The 21,991-nt window shown below is 42.8% G+C and overlaps 1 protein-coding gene across 1 annotated transcript; it reads right to left on the reverse strand.

The window, feature by feature from the left end:
• Nucleotides 1–400: 400 nt before the first annotated feature.
• Nucleotides 401–21,220, reverse strand: s1pr2 (sphingosine-1-phosphate receptor 2). Its single transcript, XM_074655988.1, has 2 exons — nt 20,563–21,220; nt 401–3,569 (listed from the first exon to the last, which is right to left on the reverse strand). The coding sequence occupies exon 2, from the start codon at nt 3,455–3,457 to the stop codon at nt 2,342–2,344; it is 1,116 nt and encodes a 371-aa protein (XP_074512089.1). The 5' UTR covers nt 3,458–3,569; nt 20,563–21,220; the 3' UTR covers nt 401–2,341.
• Nucleotides 21,221–21,991: the final 771 nt, after the last annotated feature.

Consider the following 21,991-nt stretch of genomic DNA (forward strand, 5'->3'; position numbering starts at 1 on the left):
CTTACCCCGAAAACCTCTCCTGGGGCCTTTTTTATGCTTCTCTCAGACAAACTATCTTACAAATAGACATTCTTCTTCACCACACCCCAATTTCACCCTCCATGCCCTCTGCCCAGCTTCCCATCGCAGTCCTGTCTTGCCTTAGCCTTTAAGCAATTGAACATTTTATTAGACAAGAGAGCCATGATTAATTGCCAAGTAGCATTTGCATGTACAATTTCAGGCTTTCATGTTGAAGCTAGTGCTTTTCTGACCTTGTCAGAGCATGTTTGGATTAAATGCTGCATTTTGAATACTTCTCAGATGTAGGCACAATAGGGAGGCGTCTCAGGACCTGCAGATAAGCAGCCGCAGTTAAATAGTTCAAGCCTCAGGATTAAACTCAAACACACAAAATGGATTCTTTCAGTATTTCATTTATTTTATAAAAAAGGGAATGCAATTAACAAAAAGTTTATGTACCTACATTAGTGTTTCAGATTGTACCGATTTAACACAGGCAGCGTGCTACTGGACACAAAAGGCTATTGCACACGAGACATTTCATACAACACAAATCATACATACTGTACAAAAAATACATACATACTTACATACAAACATACATAGTTATTCATGTATTTATTATAAAACATCACAGAGTCAAGCAACACAATGAAGTGACAGGTACACAGTTTAAAACACCTCTCCGTCTGAAAAAACTGGGGGAAAGCGAACATCACTGAAGCTGCCAAAGTGCTTTTCACCATTTCTACTTGGTCATCTAAATGTAAAAGTCAATATAAAAAAAACACTGAGGGAGAGAAGAGTTGTAAATGTGTGTCTAAATGAAGAAGGTTAGTGTAACCCTGAACAACAGGAACCGGACAATGAGAAACAGGACTTCCTGTGGCTGAAGGAAGTTACATGTCGTAGGATGTCAGAGATTGAGGATGAAGGTGACCTCCAAGGAGGGCAGATCCCCCCTGTGGATTTGAAACCGGATCTTCTCCTATTTTGTAGGGAGGTGAGGGGTCTTTGGAAAGATGAGACATGTTTACATCTTACAGCTGCTCAAGGCATATGGCTAGCAAATTAAACCAGGATGTTCACAGCACATTATTTGTTCATGGTGCTATTTAAGACTTCACAGTGAGAGTGACCGACCCTGTTCATCCCACTCTCTGCTCGTCAATGACTTGGTTATTAAAAAATGATGATCAATAATACTGTCAACAACGGAGCGCCTGCCCCAAACACTTCATACATACATTCAGCCTAATTCCCCAAGAGGAAGGCACAAACAGAGACAGCACATTGCTGCTATGCTGCTACAACACTTTCAGGACATCGGCCCCATTAGTCAAAGCTGCTGGACAGCTGTCATTGAATAAAACGCATCAGTGCCAACTCACTTCAGGAAATGTGCGTTCTGATTAGGCCTTCCTCCACGGAAACTGTTAAGATACAAAAGACAACAGTAAAAGCAAGAGGGACAGATTATGAGGATGAATGAGGGAAGGGGTGTTAGTGATGGAAGCTGGAGCTGGAATATATCATACATACATTAGCACTTACAAATAAGTTAGATTTTCATGCATTAAATGTAAGCAGATTATGTAGGTTTGTTGTAGTTAATCAAATGGTTTAAGCAAGGTTATATAGGGAATATATAGCCCTGTTTTTTTTTGAGGGAGTACTCGTGGTAATTTGGCTTCAGTGGAGTGCAGTGCTGTCTCCAGCTCTGTAAAGAACGAGTGTACGCATATATCAGTAAAGGAGAGTAATGTGGTTTGACCTTACTAAAGACAACAATCTCTGAAGTAATCTACATCTTGCACACTTTGCATTGATGCAGTTCCTGAAAGGACCTTAACAACTCACCATAACTATGCATGTTATGTTTCTATTTTTGGCTTTTAATTAATAGGGGTTTACATGTTTAGAAAGAAAAACAAGATGACAGGCATATACATGAAAATGGTTTGCAACTCCATATTAATTAATGAGAGTACCCATGAAAAAGCTGTTTTCACATTTCTGAAAGTTCTCACCAACTGAATTGGTTCCCTCTTGAAAGTTGTGTTTTTACACCTGCTGCAGTCGATTGATTGTGAATTCACACAATTTTGATTGTAATAAGAACAAGTCTGCATTGTACTGTCGCCTTGCCAGGCCTCTCAGTCCAGGGTGTGCTCGCTTCTTTTTTTTTCATCTCTCCATCACATCACGGCCTCTCTTCTTGATCACACACACATGCTTTCTCTCTCAAACACACACACACACACACACACGCACGCACGCACGCACGCACACACATACACACACACACACACACACACTCTGATGAGTTTGCACCGTATCAGACACAGGTGGTACAATCTTGCATGATTGGTATGGTCTGGTGTTCGTGTTTGTTGGTGCAGTGTTCCAGAGAGCTGGAGCTCTTTAGCGGGACCAGACAACGGTCAGACGGCCGCCCGCTTTGCAGCACCCCCCAGCAGCACAACACGCGCAGGAACTCCTTCCTCATGTCCTTGCTGCGCAGCGTGTAGATCACCGGGTTAAGCGCTGAGTTCAGAGTGGCAAAGCCAAAAAAGTGGTCTGCTTTGGAGAGGATGGGGCAGGATTGTATCGTGCACGATGAATCCAGGAGGAGGATGATAAAAGCGGGCAGCCAGCACATGATGAAGACACCCAGCACTATGGTGACAGTTTTCAAAAGGGCATAGGCCGGTGAGTTGGTCGCTTCCTGTTGGCTGGAGCGTACAATCAAATAGATCCTCACATAGAGGATGACAATAGAGAGCAGTAAGAGGCTGAAAATGGTGACAACAAACAGGATGTATTTCTTGGAGTAGAGCGGCAACACGGCGGAGCATTCAGGGAAGTCGTCGATGCAGTTCCAGCCGATGATGGGAAGTCCTCCGAGCAGAATGGAGGTGACCCAACACGCTCCTATCAGGAGGAACATGCGGCACGTTCTGGTGGAGCCGTATACTTTGACTTTGGTGATGGCGATGTAGCGCTCTGTAGCTATCGCCAGCAAACTGAAGACTGAAGCTGACAGAGCTATGAATGCCGTACCTTCCCGGATGAACCACTGCACAGGCATCAGGTCAAAGGTCGTGGACCCTGATAGGAAGATGTTGGCTATGTAGGCCGAGCCGGCCAGCAGGTCAGAGAACGCCAGGTTGCCGATGAAGAAAAACATGGCGGAGTGGAACTTCTTGTTGCGGCAGACGGCGATGAGGACCAGCAGGTTCTCCAGGATGATGATAGTGCAGAGGACCACGATGACGATGTTGAGGGTGGTGAGATGCTTTTTATTTTCAATGACATCCGCCAGCTTCTGGTCGGTCATGTTCTTAGCATATTTATAGTGGGCGTGGATCAGACACTGATTGTAGTATTGGGAATACTTGCTCTTCATGGTGACGGGGTGGCAGAGCACAGCGGCTTTACGGCAAAGATTCATTCACGCAGTGGAGTTGTGCAGAGCATCTCAGCCGATAATCATTGACTTTAAGGAGAGGACAGAGAGGACCGCCTGTCCCACAGTCACGTCTGAGGAGCTCTATGTGGGCCACCTGCAGAAACACAGAGAGGAAGAGAAGACCTGCGTTACTGACTGACAGGGGAAACTCAGCTGCTCTAATGAAATAAACTGTGACAAAGCAAACATACATTTAGCAAAGCAATGCACTCGCCAAATTTACAGTCCTCCAGCAAAACAAAGTAGCCAGGCAACAACCTGTTCCTCCGTCAGCACAGTGGAAACTAAACATTACAAGTCAACGAGTGGAGGAACAGCTTCATAATGAACTCCCCTTATTATCAAACATCCCCGAGGTGATCTAGATAAAGAAAATGATGCACTGGCATTTAAAGTAAAGACATTAAAGCTGCAACGATTAATCAGTTAATCAGTTTGAGTAATATTTTTTCACAGAAAAAGGTCATAATTCAGCTTCTTAAATGTGAATATTTCCTGGTTTCTTTAATCCTCTATGATAGTAAACTGAATATCTTTGAGTTGTGGACAAAATAAGACATTTGAGGACGTCGTCTTGGGCTCTGGGGAACACTAATCGACATTTTTCACCATTTTCTGACATTTTATAGACCAAAGAATTAATTGACGATGAAAATAATCACTAGTTGCAGCCCTAAAGACTTAACTGAATGGCCACAGAGAGAACACACTGCACTCACTGAGTCCTAAACTGAACACCCACGCAGGCAACAGTTGCAGCTTGTTGCGGTCTAAAGGAATGGAAAGTAATAATCCATCAGCTCACAAGGGAGTTGTATGTTATCAACTCTGTGGGGAAACTGAGGAATATGAACACACATGGCTGGTGAACCTGTGCAGATCATCTTCAGGTAGAAGAATAAATACTGAGTGAGTGCTGCTGCTTATAGACAAAGGGCTGGCGGTCCGAAGGGGACATTCCTCTAACCCTGTCCGAGCAGTCGGCTGTCAACACATGGCATTGTTGTGGGGAGCGAACCATTCCACTCCAGTGAGCTACCTCTTGAAACTTCAGCATAGCTCGTGGATCAGCCAGACCTCTTCGCCCAGACCCGCTCCTTCCAACCAGTTCACACAAGCTGACAGCAAATCAAACAGACGCCCGAGAGGAAAAGGTGGGAGTTTCCCTTTATGAGGAAAAAACTTTGGAAGGCATCTAAAGCAAATCATACACCATTTACATGACATATCACAATTTTAAGTAGATCCATCGACAGAAAACTATTTGCCAATAATTTTGATCATCGATTAATCATTAAAGTAATTTTTCATGCAAAAATGGCAGAAAATGCTGTTTTCAGCTTTCAAATATTGAGATTTACTGCTTTACTCTGTTTTATATCTAGGGCTGCCCCCTCTTTGTCGACTAATCGGTTGTTTTGGTCTCAGTCGACTAAGATTTCTTTAGTCGATTAGTCATTTGTTTATGCTTTTTTCATGCTGAATGACTTATTTCAAAGAAACTTATGAGCACATCTCTGGTAAACACAATAATTAAAGTGGTGCTTTTGTGTGATTCTTTGTGGAGAAACTCAGTTTTACAGATCTGTCGATTAAACCAACTAATCGATTAGTCAAATGATGAAAGTGTTAGTTGACAAAGAATTTCTTTGGTTGAGCACAGCCCTAATTATATCATATTAAACTGAATATCTTTGGACTGACAAAACAAGACATTTAAAGACATCACCATGGACCATAAGAAACTGAGATGGCCATTTTTTCAACATTTTCTGACATTTTATAGACCAAACGATTCACCTACAAAATAATTGCCAGATAAATCGATAACACTCGATTTTGTTGACTAATCGATTAGTTGATTTAATCGACAGATCTGTAAAACTGACTTTCTCCACAAAGAATCACACAAAAGCAGCACTTTAAATCTTGTGTTTAGATATGTGCTCATAAGTTTCTTAGAAATATGTCATTCAGCATGAAAAAAGCATAAAGAAACGACTAATCGACGAAAGAAATCTTAGTCGGCTAAGACCAAAACAACTGATTAGTCGACTAATCGACTGAGAGGGACAGCCCTAGTTGCAGCTGTAATTTTAAGTATTCAATACACTAAATATTTCCTACATTGTGTGTAATACACACTAGGAATGTAAAACCAAACCGTGGGCTTGCTGAACTGTTGCACTGCTATTAAATACAGGCCTGCTCATTATTTGTTGAGGGGCCAGACACAGAAGAGGCAATTATCTGAACATAGGCTGACCATTAAGTAGCCTGCCTTATTATATATATCATATATTATATAGAAATATCATTCATTACTATCAATCAATCTATTTATATATTTGGGAGTTCAAACACATTGAAAATGGTTATGTTTTTCTTCTCCTTAATGTGCAAAACAAACCGAACTGTAACCCAAACCGTGTCCCAAAAACTGCAATACCAACTGAACCGTGGGCTTGTTGAACTGTTGCACCACTAATACACACAATGACAATTTGTCTGCTTTATGGGCATATGTTGTTATAGTCTGAATACATAAAGCTTATTAGTGTGAAACCAATGTGGGAGACCTTTGACCTAATAAAGATTTACGTTTTATAATGACGCACCCAAACAAATGAACAAAAACCTTGTGAACCACTAATGTGGCTTCACAAGAGCTCTTTTTCAAGGCAAAACCTATAAACAAACCAAAACTAAATAAAAGTGGCTGCAGCTCCGGGGCTTAAAACAAAGGAAAGTTGGATGCTCTGGAAATCTAATTAGAGGTGGAGCTGGTGTCTTAAACCTGTCAGCAGCAACAGGATCTCTCTGCAAGCTGGCCAGCTCCACAGGTAACTCAACACTGATGCTTCCACTCACTGCTTGTCTTCTGCAGCTCTTAACTGGAAACCTTTAGTGGAAACTGGGACTGAACCTCATCTCTGCTCCGCTGAGAGACTGAGAGATGGAGAGGGAGCGAGACAAAGCCAGACGGAGAGCATGCATGTGGAACGGCATCTGGACACAAAGGCTGGAATCTGAGACATCACGGTGACGTCCACGCACACAAACTCATCCATGTGACGTGTGCAGGACTTCACACGTGCACAGAAATCTTTCCTCAGACACATACACACACACACACACACACAGCTAATTGTGACAGCAAAGCATCCCCCTGCATGCAGGCAGGTTGGACACACAGCTGCTGGTCGCCAGTAATAACCAGCACACTGTTTCCTCCAGCAGGAACAAAGAACAATAGTCTCCTTCAGTGGGGATAGCGATGCCCTTCAACCTCAATAATGGGACAGCGCACTTCCATTTGGCTGTTGCAACTGTATCATAGCAGAAATGTATTTACAGTCGAGCACTCCCTTATCAGAACTGCTGTATCAGGGCAGCTTGTCCCCCCCTCCACCTCTCCCTCCCCCCTCTCCATCCTTTTCAGCTCCATTAATAGACACAAATAGGAGGCTTGAGGCTGAGCACATGTGCAGCTGCACCAGTGTAATTACATTAGGTAACATTATTGCAGACTATAATGATTTTATTATATAGATCAGGTCTGCTAAGAGAAAAACACACTAGTTTTCACTCTGGACTGTTCTCATGTGTTGTGTAGACAGCTCGAGGTCGTCCCGTCACCTCCAGTCCTAGCCATCTGTCATCACAGGGATTTCACTCTGTGTGTGTGTGTGTGTGTGTGTGTGTGAAACCTGACGGGCTGGTTTGCCGACAATACTGCCTCGCCGCAGCCCTGCCCTGCCCCTCTACCTGCCGACCGTGTGCCATTCAGGTGTTTCCACGGCGATTGGTCGACGGGAGTGCAGACTTCCTGCTATGTAACCCCTCCCTCCAGACCCACCCGTGCCCTGCGTTCGACCCAGACATCTCTGTCACACTTACACAAACACGCAGTGTCAAAAATGTTGTCACGCCATTTTGACCAATGACTCCTTTTTTAACACAATGAGAGCAGCACAAACCCCCCAAAACTACACTTCACTATATTAACAAAATAGTAAAACATTTTTTAATATTACTAGTAAAGTTTTTATGCATACCTACTACTCTATGTGCTGATTAGTATTTTAGTACAATTTCAAAAGTATATAAAAATATTATAATTTTAATTCTGCAACTAGTGGCTAAACAATTCTGTTACACCATTCAATTCAACCGAATACACTTTTGCAATTAATGCACTTATAATATGCTTATCCAACTTATATATAATGTATCTACTTTTAGGTTGTATTCACTGTTTAAAAGTAGACCTAAGTATACTATTAATACTACTATAGTGTTTAAAAGTGTTACTTTGGGACAGCATATTCAAGTACATGAAATACTCGTTGAAATAACTTGTTCTCGAGTTCTTCTATTATGACTTATTGTAAATACACTGAAGTATGCAGATGTTGGAAAAGCATGTATTTAAAATTAAGGCTGCACAGTTAATCGCAATATGGCCTAATGCAATTTTCAAATTGCAGGAAGCACAATATTTGTTAAAGGAGAAATGTAAAATAGCATTTTAAATTAAATATTGTCATTGTGTAGAGATGTCCCGGCCTACACATCATATTCTACTGACTTCAGAAAACATCTTTGTCTAGGTACAGACCCCCACAAAAATCACGACATAATCCTTTTAATATGTTTTTCAATGAAAATGAGAATAACGATGTAAAAATGAGAATTCCCTCTCATGTTGCAAATCATATCGCAATTGCAATATCAGTCAAAATAATCGCAATTAGATATTTTTTCTAAATAATTCAGCACTATTTAAAATACTTTTTAATTGTAGAGTCATGAGAACAGAGATGATTTTTTTGTTTCCTTGTGTGTGTCATAAACAACTGTCAGTGTTGTGATGTAGGTGAAGGTGCAGAGAGGCTACAGAAAGACAAATAGTATAATATCCTGTCTGGATTTCAGTGAGGCTCAGACAAGGTTAGACGAGGTGATGAAAGAAACTACTGTGGACACAGGAGGATGAACATGAGACAAAGTAAGTCAAACAACAGTCCCCTGAGACAGGATATCAGAAAGCATACGTGAAGCTTATCACATAGACTGTTTCTCATCATTTGAGAAATGATGCTCTTGTGGTGCATGCTCACACAAACACATGCTATGGTTTTCACAGCTTTGTCTGCTTTTCACAACCACACACACATATGAAAACCTGCTGTATTCGACCATGAAACCACCAGCTGCAAAACAGCTGCATATGTTTTAACTAACTTCTAAAAGATGATTCGATATGGAGCTGAAAGCTGACTCTTGTTTTCTCTTAATCCTAACAACATACAGAATCCCCCTCTCCATCATGGGACTGACGGCTGCACAAAAGCCTCTGGTGTTTTCCCCAGAAACACCTGATAAGCCCCAATTAGCAGAGTGTCCGCTCACCAATAACCAAGGCAACGCTGCCCTGTTACCCCACCTGCTACCTGTCACACTCCGGCTCTACTTTCTCTGGGGGAAAGCACTTAAAACAACAACAGAGCTCCTAACCCCTGACACAGCATGCACGTCCATGTTTCTGTGCACGCACTTTCACTCACACGCTCAATCTCTCACAAATATTTAGATAAGAGCTGCGTTTAACCTTGTGTTTGGACAGTACACATTTGCAGCTTATCTTGTTTGCATGATTGAAATGTTTACTTTTTGTTTACTTAGAGGAATCACTCATCGGCGTGTTGAGCAGTTTGTGGTCTGAAACTTCCTGTAAAATATCTTTCTCCATCTGCCCTTCACACTCCTGGCTCACAGGCCACTGTAGTAGCAGCAAGCTCTAAAAACAGCCAGCAGCATTAGACTAGAACACAAAGATCCTCTTTGTTTGGGCTATAATATGAAAAAAGTTAATCATGTACATTTTCCATTTTAAGGAGATTTAATGACTTCCTGCGCCCTCTGCGAGACACCAGACTTTTCTTCTGGAATAGACTTAATCTCAGCCACGAGGTGATCCATCATGGATATACCAGAAAGCATCTGCTGCTGTGATTTGTTCTTTCCTGCTCAGTTTCAAAGTCGTTAACGGTGATATCAGTGTATAATTTATCTCTGAGAGAGCTTTGCTATAACTGTAAACAGAATCAGTCTAAACCTTTCTTCTCCCGTCTGTGTTCAACGTCTTCTAACTGACCTACAGACCAAAGGACAGTCTGTGGTTGCTAAATTTACTAAATGAACATCATGCTGTATTGAAGAAGACTTGAAACTAGCGATTTAGACCATAAACTCATGTTTACAATGTTTACTGAGGTAATAAATCAAGTGAGAAGTAGGCTCATTTTCTCATAGACTTCTATACAATCAGACTTTGTTCTGCAACCAGAGGAGTCGCCCCCTGCTGGCTGTTAGAAAGAGTGCAAGTTTAAGGCACTTCAACATTGGCTTCACTTTTCAGACTTGGGGGTTGCCGCCAGGTGCTGCCACATCAACGACACCACTCATATGCGTGAGAAATCTAGTATTTGAGGGCGATAGCAGCAGTTTGTGAGGTACAGGAGTGATGGAGATTGTGAGCCAAACAGCAAAAATCATGTTTGAGTCTTTACACTCAAACAGGATATAATATGTCTTCCTGAGTGTTTCGACCGAAACAAAAGGTGTGAATGTCACAGCAGAAAAGCTGTGGTTCCTCAGAGGAAAATTCCACATGCAAAGTGCAGCAATGTAGTCAGAGCGTTTCCCCCAGTCAAGTGTTGACATGCCAGACACACGGGGAAAAAACACAACTATCTATTACCACCACAATGCCACACCAACGATACCACAGAAGCTTCTAAGGAAGTGACTAAACTGAACGATGCACGCACAGTCGTTCTCTACAGTTATCCGTTTAATAGACTTTATCAGCGATGACGTTGTCTTTACACTGCCAGCTTCTCACAAGCCACTGCACACATGGGCCCGTTATGGCAGCTCCATGCAGTCGTGCTGTGCAACCACAGGAAAAACAGAGATGGACTGTGTCTGCTGGCAGGTGGCTGCAGCGTCTCTCTGCTGCTCCATCCATCACTGAGGCCCGCGGCTCTGCGTGTGAAATCTCCTCACATCAACACAGCAACAGTATTGATTGTCCAGGAAAAAGCATTAATGTTTCCAGCATAACTGGCATGAAGAGGATTCATATCCTTCAAACGACCTTGGTCTCAGCACAGATACACCTCGACTCTTTAAAGCGGTGAGCAGCGTCAAAATAAGCCCAGAACAGCTCTTACATCCTTAGTCATGACTGCCTGATCTTATCTTAAGCCATTGCTGTTATCTCTGCTACACGCCACACTGCCGACAAGCTCACTGATAACAACAATGCCCAAAACCTGAAGTGAACCTTCAGAAACAGGCATGTTTGAGGTTAAACTTACAGCTACAGCTACCTCAACTTCCTACTGTGGTACAATGTGAGTTCCCCAAAGTAGAAATACATTCACTTCAAGACCTCAGCTCTAAATGCCACTACAAGTGGTTTTCTTTAGCAATCAACAGTCTATATTGAAGCTCAGAGTGCTAGACGTGCACTCACTTTTGTTCTTTGTTATCTGTTTGAACTAAGGCTGTCAAAGTTAAGGCGATAACACGTTAACGCAAATTAGTTTGAACGGCACTCATTTCTTTAACGCAATAATGCAACTTGTGATTTTTAGGTCAAGATCATATGAAACTAGACAACCTAAGGAATCCATTGGTTCCAACCATGTCATACTAGCTTGTTGGGAAGGAGGTTAAATAACGCTCCAAATTTGCGCTAAATATTGGCGAGGAAAAGTGGTCCCTTGACCTCTGACCTCAAGATATGTGAATGAAAATGGGTTCTATGGGTACCCACGAGTCTCCCCTTTACAGACATGCCCACTTTATGGTAATCACATGCAGTTTTGGGGGCAAGTCATAGTCAAGTCAGCACACTGACACACTGACAGCTGTTGTTGCCTGTTGGGCTGCAGTTTGCCATGTTATGATTTGAGCATATTTTTATGCTCAATGCAGTACCTGTGAGGGTTTCTGGACAATATTTGTCATTGTTTTGTGTTGTTAATTGATTTCCAATAATAAATATATACATACATTTGCATAAAGCAAGCATACTTGCCCACTTCCATGTTGATAAGAGTATTAAATACTTGACAAATCTCCCTTAAAGGTACATTTTGAACAGATACAATCGGTTGACAGCTCTAATTTGAATAGATCTATACAGATGTTAACTTATGTTTCCTGAATACAGGTAGTAAAATCTAGACAGAAAGTCTGACACATTCTGGCAGTGGTTTCACACATTGCTGTAGCCTTGTACTCAAGCGTGGGCCGAGGATAGAGAACGGAAATTCGGGCAAATAAGTCGTTGTTTTGAAACACCAGCGGCTCATGAAATCACCAGACAAACTGGGGATTTAAGGGGAAGTACAAAAAAGAAAGGAAGGGAGCGTGTTTCAGTGTTGCGCTGTGAACCGCACGGTTCCAGAGGAAGAACAGACTGAGAGAGATATGAGATGGAGGCCTGCAATATCTCCAATAGCTCGGAGAGGAACTCAACTGGGGGAACAACACTTTTAACGGATTAAAAAAAAAAACATTGGCAAAGAAATGTGTGTGACTAGCCAAACCATGCAGACATGCACACAAATCACATCCTTTTTTAAGACTAAAAATAAAATAGAGAAGCATTACAAGTTTGCATCAGAGTTATGATACCGACATGGCCTTAGGTGATAACAAAACGGTTCCTTTTTCACTCTGAGTTTGAGCTTCATTTTAGCTCTAAAACCTTCCTCTCTCTTTGTCCGTTATTATGCTAACACAGTTCATTAAAACTGTGTTTAAGCTGCTAGATATTAGGGGAGTGGGTGTCCCCAATACATCGTTTAATTAGGGATTACCCTTTCGCTCGTCAGACAGTCTGACAGTTTGGGTACAGCCTCTTCTGAGGGGTCCAGTCTGTCAACACAGTTCAGTCAGGAACTAAAAGCAGTGACTTGTGTTGTTTTCTGTTCCTCTCCTCAGTCTGCTCATCTCTTGCAGCTTTGCTTTATTTATGTGGCTCTTCAAGTGGCAGTGAGAGGAGCTGGAGACAAAGAGCTGCGTTAAAAAAGGGCATCATACACCCTCAGGAGCCCTAACCCACATGGCCGGCAGATACACCCCCCGTTCCCTCTCAAAGTCTGCCCCATTGGGGGGTTGGAGATCTCCAAGGGTGGCGCCCGAGAGGCAATTACTGTAATACCTTCACCCTCGGACCATTCCTGTCAACTTAAGTCACTGTCTTCTAAATTATTTTTTATAATCGCTCTATTTTGCATATTTCACTTTCATGCTGCTGCCTGATTTACAGAGCCACATCCCCCTCCCCCACCCCCCTCCCCTCCTCTCGTATATTTTAAACTTCACCACAGAGATCAAAAGACAAGGCCACAAAGAGGTGATTAAATGCACATCAAGAAGGATTTATTTAGCACACATCTGGGGCAGACATGTTCTTATAGTCCCCTATTAAAGACGTCATTACAGCACATAGTGTGCAATCAGCTCTCCATTCAGGAAACTCTGGAGCACCAAGGAACGACTTCCTCAGAAGTGTGCATGTGTCCCAAATCCTCTTGAGTGTGATTTTTTTTCATGTAGCTTTACTATAACCTTATCATTAATCCTTGCAGTCAGATGTGTGTATTTCTGCAGCATGCATGTGCAAACCGTCCTGAGATATGCTCAGCATGAATAGTAATTCTCAGAATTCAAGCTTTGCATGGAACAGAAGTAAAACCACACATGGAAATACCGTGCTGTGTGTGTGTCGGGTTTGTGCGTGTATAGGTGGGCTAGTGTTAACCACAAAGCGTCCTTGAGGCACGAGTCATCTGGCTGATGTGTCACATTATGAAGTTAGATACAATCTGGCTGGCCTGCATCAGAAATCTCAGGTCTGAATGAGGCGTGCTTGATTCAAGTTTCAGCCCCTCTCACACCTTCCCATGTCCTTGTCTTTACAATGAGTTCTCCCCTAATGAATGGCTTTGAACCCTCCTTTGGGTCTCTTTTGTCCTGGATCCTATTCTACCTTGAACTCCACCCCTTCTCATGTTCTGTTGCTTCGTTGGGAAACTGCGAGGTTGCCGTGAGAGAGCTCGTGGTTGTTTGTTGCATGGCGTGCCAACGGACACGAGACATGACAACGTATATCCATGCTAATGTCTATGTTGGTAGCGTGGAGAGTTTGCTGTGATTATGACACTCATGTTTGTTCCACTGGTGTTGCAGTGTGCATCATCACAGTGCTAAAATCACAGACACAGCAGAGGAGAGAACTGCACAGCGGAAACGATACCATCTACACAGGCTGACACACACACACGGGGGCACAAAGCCGCCCCGATTGCCGCTGCCTAGTGCCCGCTGATAAGATGAGGAATTGATGGAGACCCTCCATCTCTCCTCGTGGTCCAGCATAGGAAAACAACCCCAGACTCCTCTGGCAAACACACATCCATTAAACACAGCTCTGTTGTTGGAGAAAAACACGGTTGCCTGGAGAGGGAACATTGTTGTGTCCACACAGTTCACAGTTGCTCCTCAGTATTTTATACAATTTAAGAATTTCTTGCTTCGAAGAGCAAAATTATTTCAAACATAAATCGACCTCCGAGGACGCTGTATCTTAAAATGCACAAAAAAATGTGTGCAGTGCCAACACAGCCTGCATTTAAAAGGAGACATATCATGAAAAACTCCCTTTTTGAGTGCTTGTGCACATACATTTGGGCATCTGGAGTGCCATACAACCCACAAACTGTGAGTCAGATTTATGTGGGCTGCCTAGATCACTATACAGATTTGGCTCCCCTTCCTACAGTATGTCACATGCCAGCCTTGTCTCGTAAACATGATCTTTCCATACAACTACATTGCGTTCTCAATTACGTTTGGAAGGAAACGTATTTTGTCTTTGATGTATCACAAATACCTTTGTAAGTCTGCAGACGGCCGCAGCGAGTGACGTAGTACAACGAGTGACGTGCAGAGCAGGTGATGTAACATATCGAGCGACCGTGAATGAAAACGTAATAAAAAAGTAATTGGATAATAACGGGGAATAACAAGCGAGAAAGTCCACAACTGGAGGGCGGGAGGGGAGGTGGATGTGTTCAACAAACACCAGACTTTCCCCCAGGAGACCGCTGTTCGTGTCATGTGTGAAACGTAGTCATTTGTTGCATTTTTGTTGTGTTTTGTTTTGTTTCAATGTCATAGTCATTTAAAGCCAAACCATGATGTTTTGTTTTTTTTACTAAACCTAACCCAGTAGTTATGTTGCATTTTTATTTAGTTTTGTTTCAATTTAAAACATTAATCACTTGTTTAAAACTGTTTAAAACTGTTTAAAACTGTTTAAAACTGTGACTGTATTCATTTGCCTCAAACGTATTTTGGTTATGCAGTTTAGTTGTATGAAAAACGTAATTTTGTGGGAGACTGTGTTGCATATGCAGGCTCATTAGAATATATCGCCCACAGCTTGAGAACTACCTTTGCAAAGGTGTGCCATATTTTTCTCTCGAGCCTCTCAGAGCAGACTGGGCTTTTTCTGGAGGACGGCTTAAAGAGACAGGTGCTAAAACGGGGCGTTTCAGACAGAGGGTGAATACAGGTATATTCAGACAGACAGTATGAGAAAAATAGTGTTTTTTGAACATTAAAGATTGTAAATATGTTCTAGTAGAAACCCAAAATATAAGTATGAATCTGAAAATGAGCATGATATGTCCCCTTTAAAGACCAGTGAATGTGCATGGAAATATTTAACCTTACCGAGTTTTGGAGGGATACTATGTCTGCTTTACTTCTTGGCAACATTACACGGAGTAAAACATTACAAAAAGAAAAGGCCCCAGTGTAAATAACTTGGCTTTTTATACAGCTTTACAAGCCTCATGCAAAGTTTGGGCACAGTGGCTTGCCAAGGGGTATTTTTGAAAAAATAACAAACAGGTCAGAAAGTGAGTGTTGCTGTGGCGGTGCAGCTGTTCAGAGGGTACGAGACAACAGCTACTTGACTTTGACCTAAACGACAACGCTCATCTCGAATGGACATGTATGAGCAGTTGTCACATTAGTTTTAAGTAAACAGATTCCACTTCTGTCCAATCTGTCTGTTGTAATGGAGCGGTCTGGCCTTTGTCATGACCCGGCTTGTGTTTGGCTGGAGGTTAATTCCATCGTGGAAAGACTGAAGCTGAGGATAAACAATCTTAATAGCTCTTTCTAACAAAACAGGCCATCACAGTTTTGCCTTATTTTTAAAGTCTGTCAGACATTAGAGAATCTGAAAGAGCTCATTGGGAGGCGATCAAGTTAACTTTCAGCTCCAAACTAAATGAATGGCTTCACCAGGCTTCTCACTGGCTGCATGGAGCGATTCAAACTCCAAGAAAACTGTCTCCAGCTTACTTCTGGATCTGGGGTGGTGGGGTGTTGAAGTAATCCCATTGAGTTTTCCAGCTGCACAAACAAAGCTGACTGGATAACAAAGGCATCCAAGAGAGAAGAAGAAGAAAGAGGAGGAGGAGGTCTCCAAAAACACAGCATCTTCATGTGTACCTGCTCGAAGATTGAGCGCTGAGAATGACCAGAAATCAGGAAACCACGACATGACCACACTGATTAAGCCGCTAGAAACAGACAGCATGAGGTTGTTTCCATCCAGTTCATAAATCACACAGGAGGGGATGCAAAGTGCCGCCGACCCCATCCAAAGCCACAGCGGTAACCAGAAATCTTGTCTTCAATCTACTTGTCATTGTATAATGTTCCTGTCTGTGGAGCGACGTTGCACAATGAGAAATGCCTGTCAGAGCTCTAAAAAACCATTTGCTTTGCAGCATTATTTCCAACTGGCAGCAGTTTGGAGCGAAGGGGGCTGGTCCAATGCTTGAAATGTGACAGAAGAAGAGAAGCCCAGAAAGGCGTCAGGAAATCCTGGCATGCTGCTACAAGCATCGGCGCCTGGTCATGACATGGGGGGGTCTCATAGTTTGTCCAAGTCCTTCAAGTGGAAAAGGAATGTAACAGAAGACGTTAAAGCTAATGGATTCTTCTCTCGTTGGGTAAAACACCTTCCTAACATCGTCTCCACCAAATATCAGCTTACATAAATGTTTATATGATAATCAGAACAGCACTGACGACAACAGAGAAAGGTTGTTTTGAAAAGTAGAGACAGATAGTACAGGTAAGAGTGCAACGTGTAAAGCAAAGAGCAATCAGTGACCTTTAGTGACATCCTCTTCAAAATTGTGTTTACGGAATTGGTTAAAAAGAGGACGCCATATGTATTCCTCTGATCTGAGACACTCCCAGCTCTTGGCTGTGAACGCTGCATGCTGTCAGCTGTGTGTTGTGACTTGCGCTTGCGAACAGAAGGCGTTTATTTTGCTCCAGCTGCCACACCCAAGGAAAGTGTTTTTCAGCTAAAGGGGGGAGTACCAGCTAGAACTGTGAGCCTGCAGATGGCTCTCTGCAGAACGCTATTACCATCACAGAGAAATGTATGCATTGTCTCCTGTGATCTGCCAAAGTTCCTATTCACCTATGACTGGTTTCATTTAAGCGGGTAAAAGCCAGGTATAGCCTCTGGCAGGTCGCTCCTCTGATGTCTCAGTGTCCGATCTGGCTGAATAAAGTGGTGAACAAAAGAGAAGTCGGTCTCCCAAAGGAAAACCCTTCTCGCTGCTTCCTATTAGCAGAGCGCTCTCAGGCCTGAGCTGAAACCCGAGCATCCTTCAGGGATCGACACCACCCACACACCCACCCACCCGCCACCCATCCCCGCCTTCCACCCCCTAGTGACCTGTAAAGTCCTGCAAATCCAGTTCCCACCACTGGATTACCATTCATTTATTTATCCGTCCATGCACTTGTACATTTATTTATTTATTCGCCTCATCTATTTGTCTTCATTTCTCATGCTATCCCTGGCAGTGAGAAGGGTCCGATTACAGCTGCACAGCGAGCTAGATCAGCAGCACATATGATGTCATGGGCTGCTGGACTGAGACAGTCTGCAGCTAGACTAGACTAGACTAGCACTCTCACATAAAAGATCTTAAAGTCCCTCTATGGACTGGTAAAGGCTCTGACACACCAAGCCGTCGGTTGGCCGCCGGTCAGCCACCTGACAGTTTGGGGTCGTTGGTGAGCGTCCGTCGGCCTAGTTTTTGCGGTGTGTCCCGCACCGTTGGCTCTAGTCTGCCCATGTTGAGTTTTTTGGCCGATTCAGCATGTCGAGCTCGTCGATGAGAGAAATCAGTCTGATTGGCGGTTCAGCTTAAATGAATCAGTGCACAAGAAGAGAAACGGACGAAATGAAAGCAAGCCAACGAGTAAAGTCCAGATAACAATGGCTAACAATGGCGTGAATAGCCGCAGTCCACCTTGTGTGGAGAGTTATTTCCTCTCACGCAGGCGCAGAACGTACATGCTAACCGTCCGTTGGCTGTAGTCTTTGCAGTGTGTTCGAGTGCAAAACAAAGGCGACACAACTGGTGGCCTTCGTCGCTGCTAGTTCTTTGATGTCGGTTTAGTGTGTCTGGGCCTTAATACCATGTCTGTGACAGGCTGCGTGTGCCTGAAGCGTCTGGCCAATAAGCACCCTGGGGTGACTCTCGCTCACTTCCAAGGATGGTGAAATGTGTGAAGAAGCCTGGCAGCGGTCAGGCCTGGTTTTGTTCTGGTGCAATGAGCCATGTGGTCACACGCAGACGGCCGGCCGGCGGCATCATGCCCCGTCTTCAGCCGGTCCAAGGCATGCTGGGAGAAGCACCTGACCACCCCCCCCCCAAACAAACCAAGCTGCTCTCACACAACACCGGCATCAATGAACCTGCTGACAGCGCCTTCAACACCTCATAGTCCTCTCCTAATGCTGCTGAGTGAGCTTCCTCTTCACCACCCTGCTCCTGATGTTATCACACTAAGATGTTTGCTAGTCTTAATTCAACAGCAGCATCTGCGGGTTGCTTTGGTTTCTCGCCACAGCCCGTAACACTTGGCTGGGGTGCTTGAGATAAAGCCGCCAGAAGACCGCCTGCTAACGACCACAACACGGTGCAGACTGAACCAGAGCGTCCACATGAGAGATAGGATGATGGATGGGGGCTTTTATCTGGGCAATAAACATTAGTTCCTCTTTCCTTATCACCTTATCTCGCTGTGATTTGAGGATTCTCCCACAACAGGATGCCTCATGGCTGGACTGCTGACACCTATGTATCCCTTTCTGCAGAGTTTACTCCTCTGGACACATGGAAACAACACGCACAGGGACCACAAAAAGATGGCACAGACGGAAATGTTCCAATATACAATGTAATGGAAATGTTCATATCTGAGTGGGCCAAAGTTAACCATGTACCTTTAGAGAATCTCAGCGCCTCACAGCTAGTAGACCTCGTCACCATAAGCATTAAAACAGTGACCCGACAGTTTTATCTTCTGTGACTGTAAACAACAGAGGGCTGAAGTACTTGTTATGTCTTGTGATGCTCTGTGGTCTGTTCTGTGCAGACGTAATGATTCACTTTCTATCTTTCTCTTCTTTGCACTGATCTGTGTGTTATGCTTTAGTGTGTATAAATACTGACTACTCTTGTTTTCGGGGCTCACCTGCCACAGCCCACTCAGGTGGCTGTGCTTGTGAGTCCGTCTGCAAATGCTTTTCTTATTAATATATGCTTTTTTATTAAATGTAGTTGTGACCTTGGTTTGTGTCTTGTTTTAACAGAAACTGCCACCACAACAATTATAATGCACTTGTCTATAATTGATATTCTTATACATTTGCTCAGTGTAAGTCTCTGACAACAATGTGCTGTAGTGTGTTAGAGCTTCCTTCCTCTGGGGAGCTCATCTCCAGCACCATGAGATTAACTCTGGTACATGGGGGATAATGGTGGCTTTTGTCTTATTAATACATCCTTTCAATACAATGCCTTCTTTAGAGTGACGGATGAACAAGCCCCAACAACATGGAGGGGTCAACACGGGGGGGTCACAGCAGGCTGCTCAACGGCTCCAAGGAAATGAGTGCCATCCTACAACCTCCAACAACAGCTATACAGACAACATATGATACCTCCTCCGAAAGATGCAGCATTATTGTTTTTTTTGTTATGCAAACATCAGCATTATTATGCAATATATTCAATACAGGAATTACTTTAACAAACATAACATAGCCCACACACCCACCCACCAGTTCTCTCTTAACTTTTCCCTTTCTCACAGGGCCAAAATCAATATACAGCTTCACAGTATCAATTATACAATTAAACAGTTAAATGGCACCTTTAACAAAGTGAAGATACACATAAACAGAAAATAAATATATAAACAAGGGAGGAGAAAATAATGGTAATAATAACAAAAATAAATATATATATATACTGTGTGTATATATATATATATATATATATATATATATATAAATTACAAATAAAACATAATAAATAAATAATATTTAAAAATATAATATTAAATTAAAAATATGAATAAAATAAATAAATACGAAATAAAAAATATAATAAAGTAAAATTAAATAAAAATATGAATAAAATAAATTCACTAACCAGATTCTCAATGCATCCACAAATAAATAATAAATAAAATAAAAAGATTTTCAAAAACAACAGTCCATTCCCTTCTGATGGTCTACCACTATCGTATCCTATCTTAATTATTCCTCCTGTATGATCGACAGCCCTGCGTGTTAATATGTAACACCACACACTGTTACTCATTAAAACACAACCTACAATATTCAGCATGGCTGCAGCAGTTTCTCGTGAAAGAAAAAGTGTCGTAATGTTGGCTATTCTGCTGTCATAGTGAGTCAACGACACATTTCGTGACTTTTGAGCGTCATTGTGGACTTTCAGTTCAGTATTTACGCGCATAACATGATGTAACGAGGAAAAACCGCAGAGTTTATTATGAGTTAACTCATTCCATGTAAAAACCCACATACAGTCACACGAGATCCTTTTGTTAGCAGCACATGCAGACACTGTTTTACTCACCCCATGAGAGATTCAGAGTAGAGAGCGAAGAGAAAAGACGCTCCGATAAAACAATATGTGTCTCCAAATGTCCTCCTCACATGTGGTCACCACTTTTACACAAATGCTGCGTAAAAAGTTGAGCGCGTCTCCTGAATACTGCTGCTGCTGCTGTTGAGAGAGGCAGCGATGACAATCACAACTCTGGTGGAGGACTAGACGGCGTGTCTCGTCTAGTCTTTGGTAAATCCATACCGGTCTGAGCGCCACCACACCGCGGAAACCGATTACACATCAGCAGAAAGCGCGACGAGTAAAAGAAAAGAAGAAAGTTGGAGCCGAAGAAGACTTTTCTTTTTTAAAAACAGCACTTTCTCTTTAGTCGCTCTAATCCAACTGTTGTCTGGTTGTCCTCCTGGCTGCTCTCTCTCTGTGTGGGAACAACAGATCAGCTCCACGGGGCTGAGGAGCGTCAGGGAGGCGCGCACACAACACGCGCACACACACACACACACACACACACACACACAAACACACACCCCTACACAAGCACACACACTTCCAAACACACGCACACACACACACACACAAACACACACACCCTCCACACACTCACACACATACACACACACACACACACACACACACACACACACAAACACACACACCCACACACACACACATACACACACACAAACCCCTCCACACACACTCCTACACACACACACACACACTCCTACACACACACACACACACACACACACACACACACACACGCACACACACACACACACACACACACAACAGACAGAGTGTATGGAAACAATTCAATTTTTTTCAATTCATCTTTATTGACAGACTCGAAGTCCATTAAAAGACATACAAAACAAACAACAATACATACATTAAAATAGAAACTGCCTCTTTTTATAAAAGACAGTTTTACCAGTGTTTCCACAGGGGTGACTGGTATCTTATAACACTAAAACAAGGATTTGACAGTAGCATGATGATGGCGTTCTGAGAATCATTTAGCAGACATATAAATGTATACATCAGGTTTCTCAACAGAGCCTGGAAAGTGTGAAACGTCATATGCCCATAAAGAGTCGCAAGTGTCGAAATATAACGATGAGGCGGGATTGTGGACAGCAATTAATATGGAAAAATACTTTTTAAGCCTATTTCTGGACCTTTTTCTCCAGCACACAAATGAAATCCAGATGTTCCACCTCTTCACTTCCTCTCTCTCCTCTCAGTGTGAACCAGAGAGCCCACGCTCTTCAACTCATCCTGCCCCAGTTTTCCCCTGAACTTCCAGATGAGCTCAAAGATGCACCAACTCACTCCCCAAACACATCAGAGACTGCACCAACCGGTCCACGTTCAAATCACTAATCAAAACTCACCTTTTTAGAACTGCTTCTAATATGTAATTCATATTGTGTTT

This window comes from Sebastes fasciatus, chromosome 13 (assembly GCF_043250625.1).
Source record: "Sebastes fasciatus isolate fSebFas1 chromosome 13, fSebFas1.pri, whole genome shotgun sequence".
NCBI classification, from domain to species: Eukaryota; Metazoa; Chordata; class Actinopteri; order Perciformes; family Sebastidae; genus Sebastes; species Sebastes fasciatus.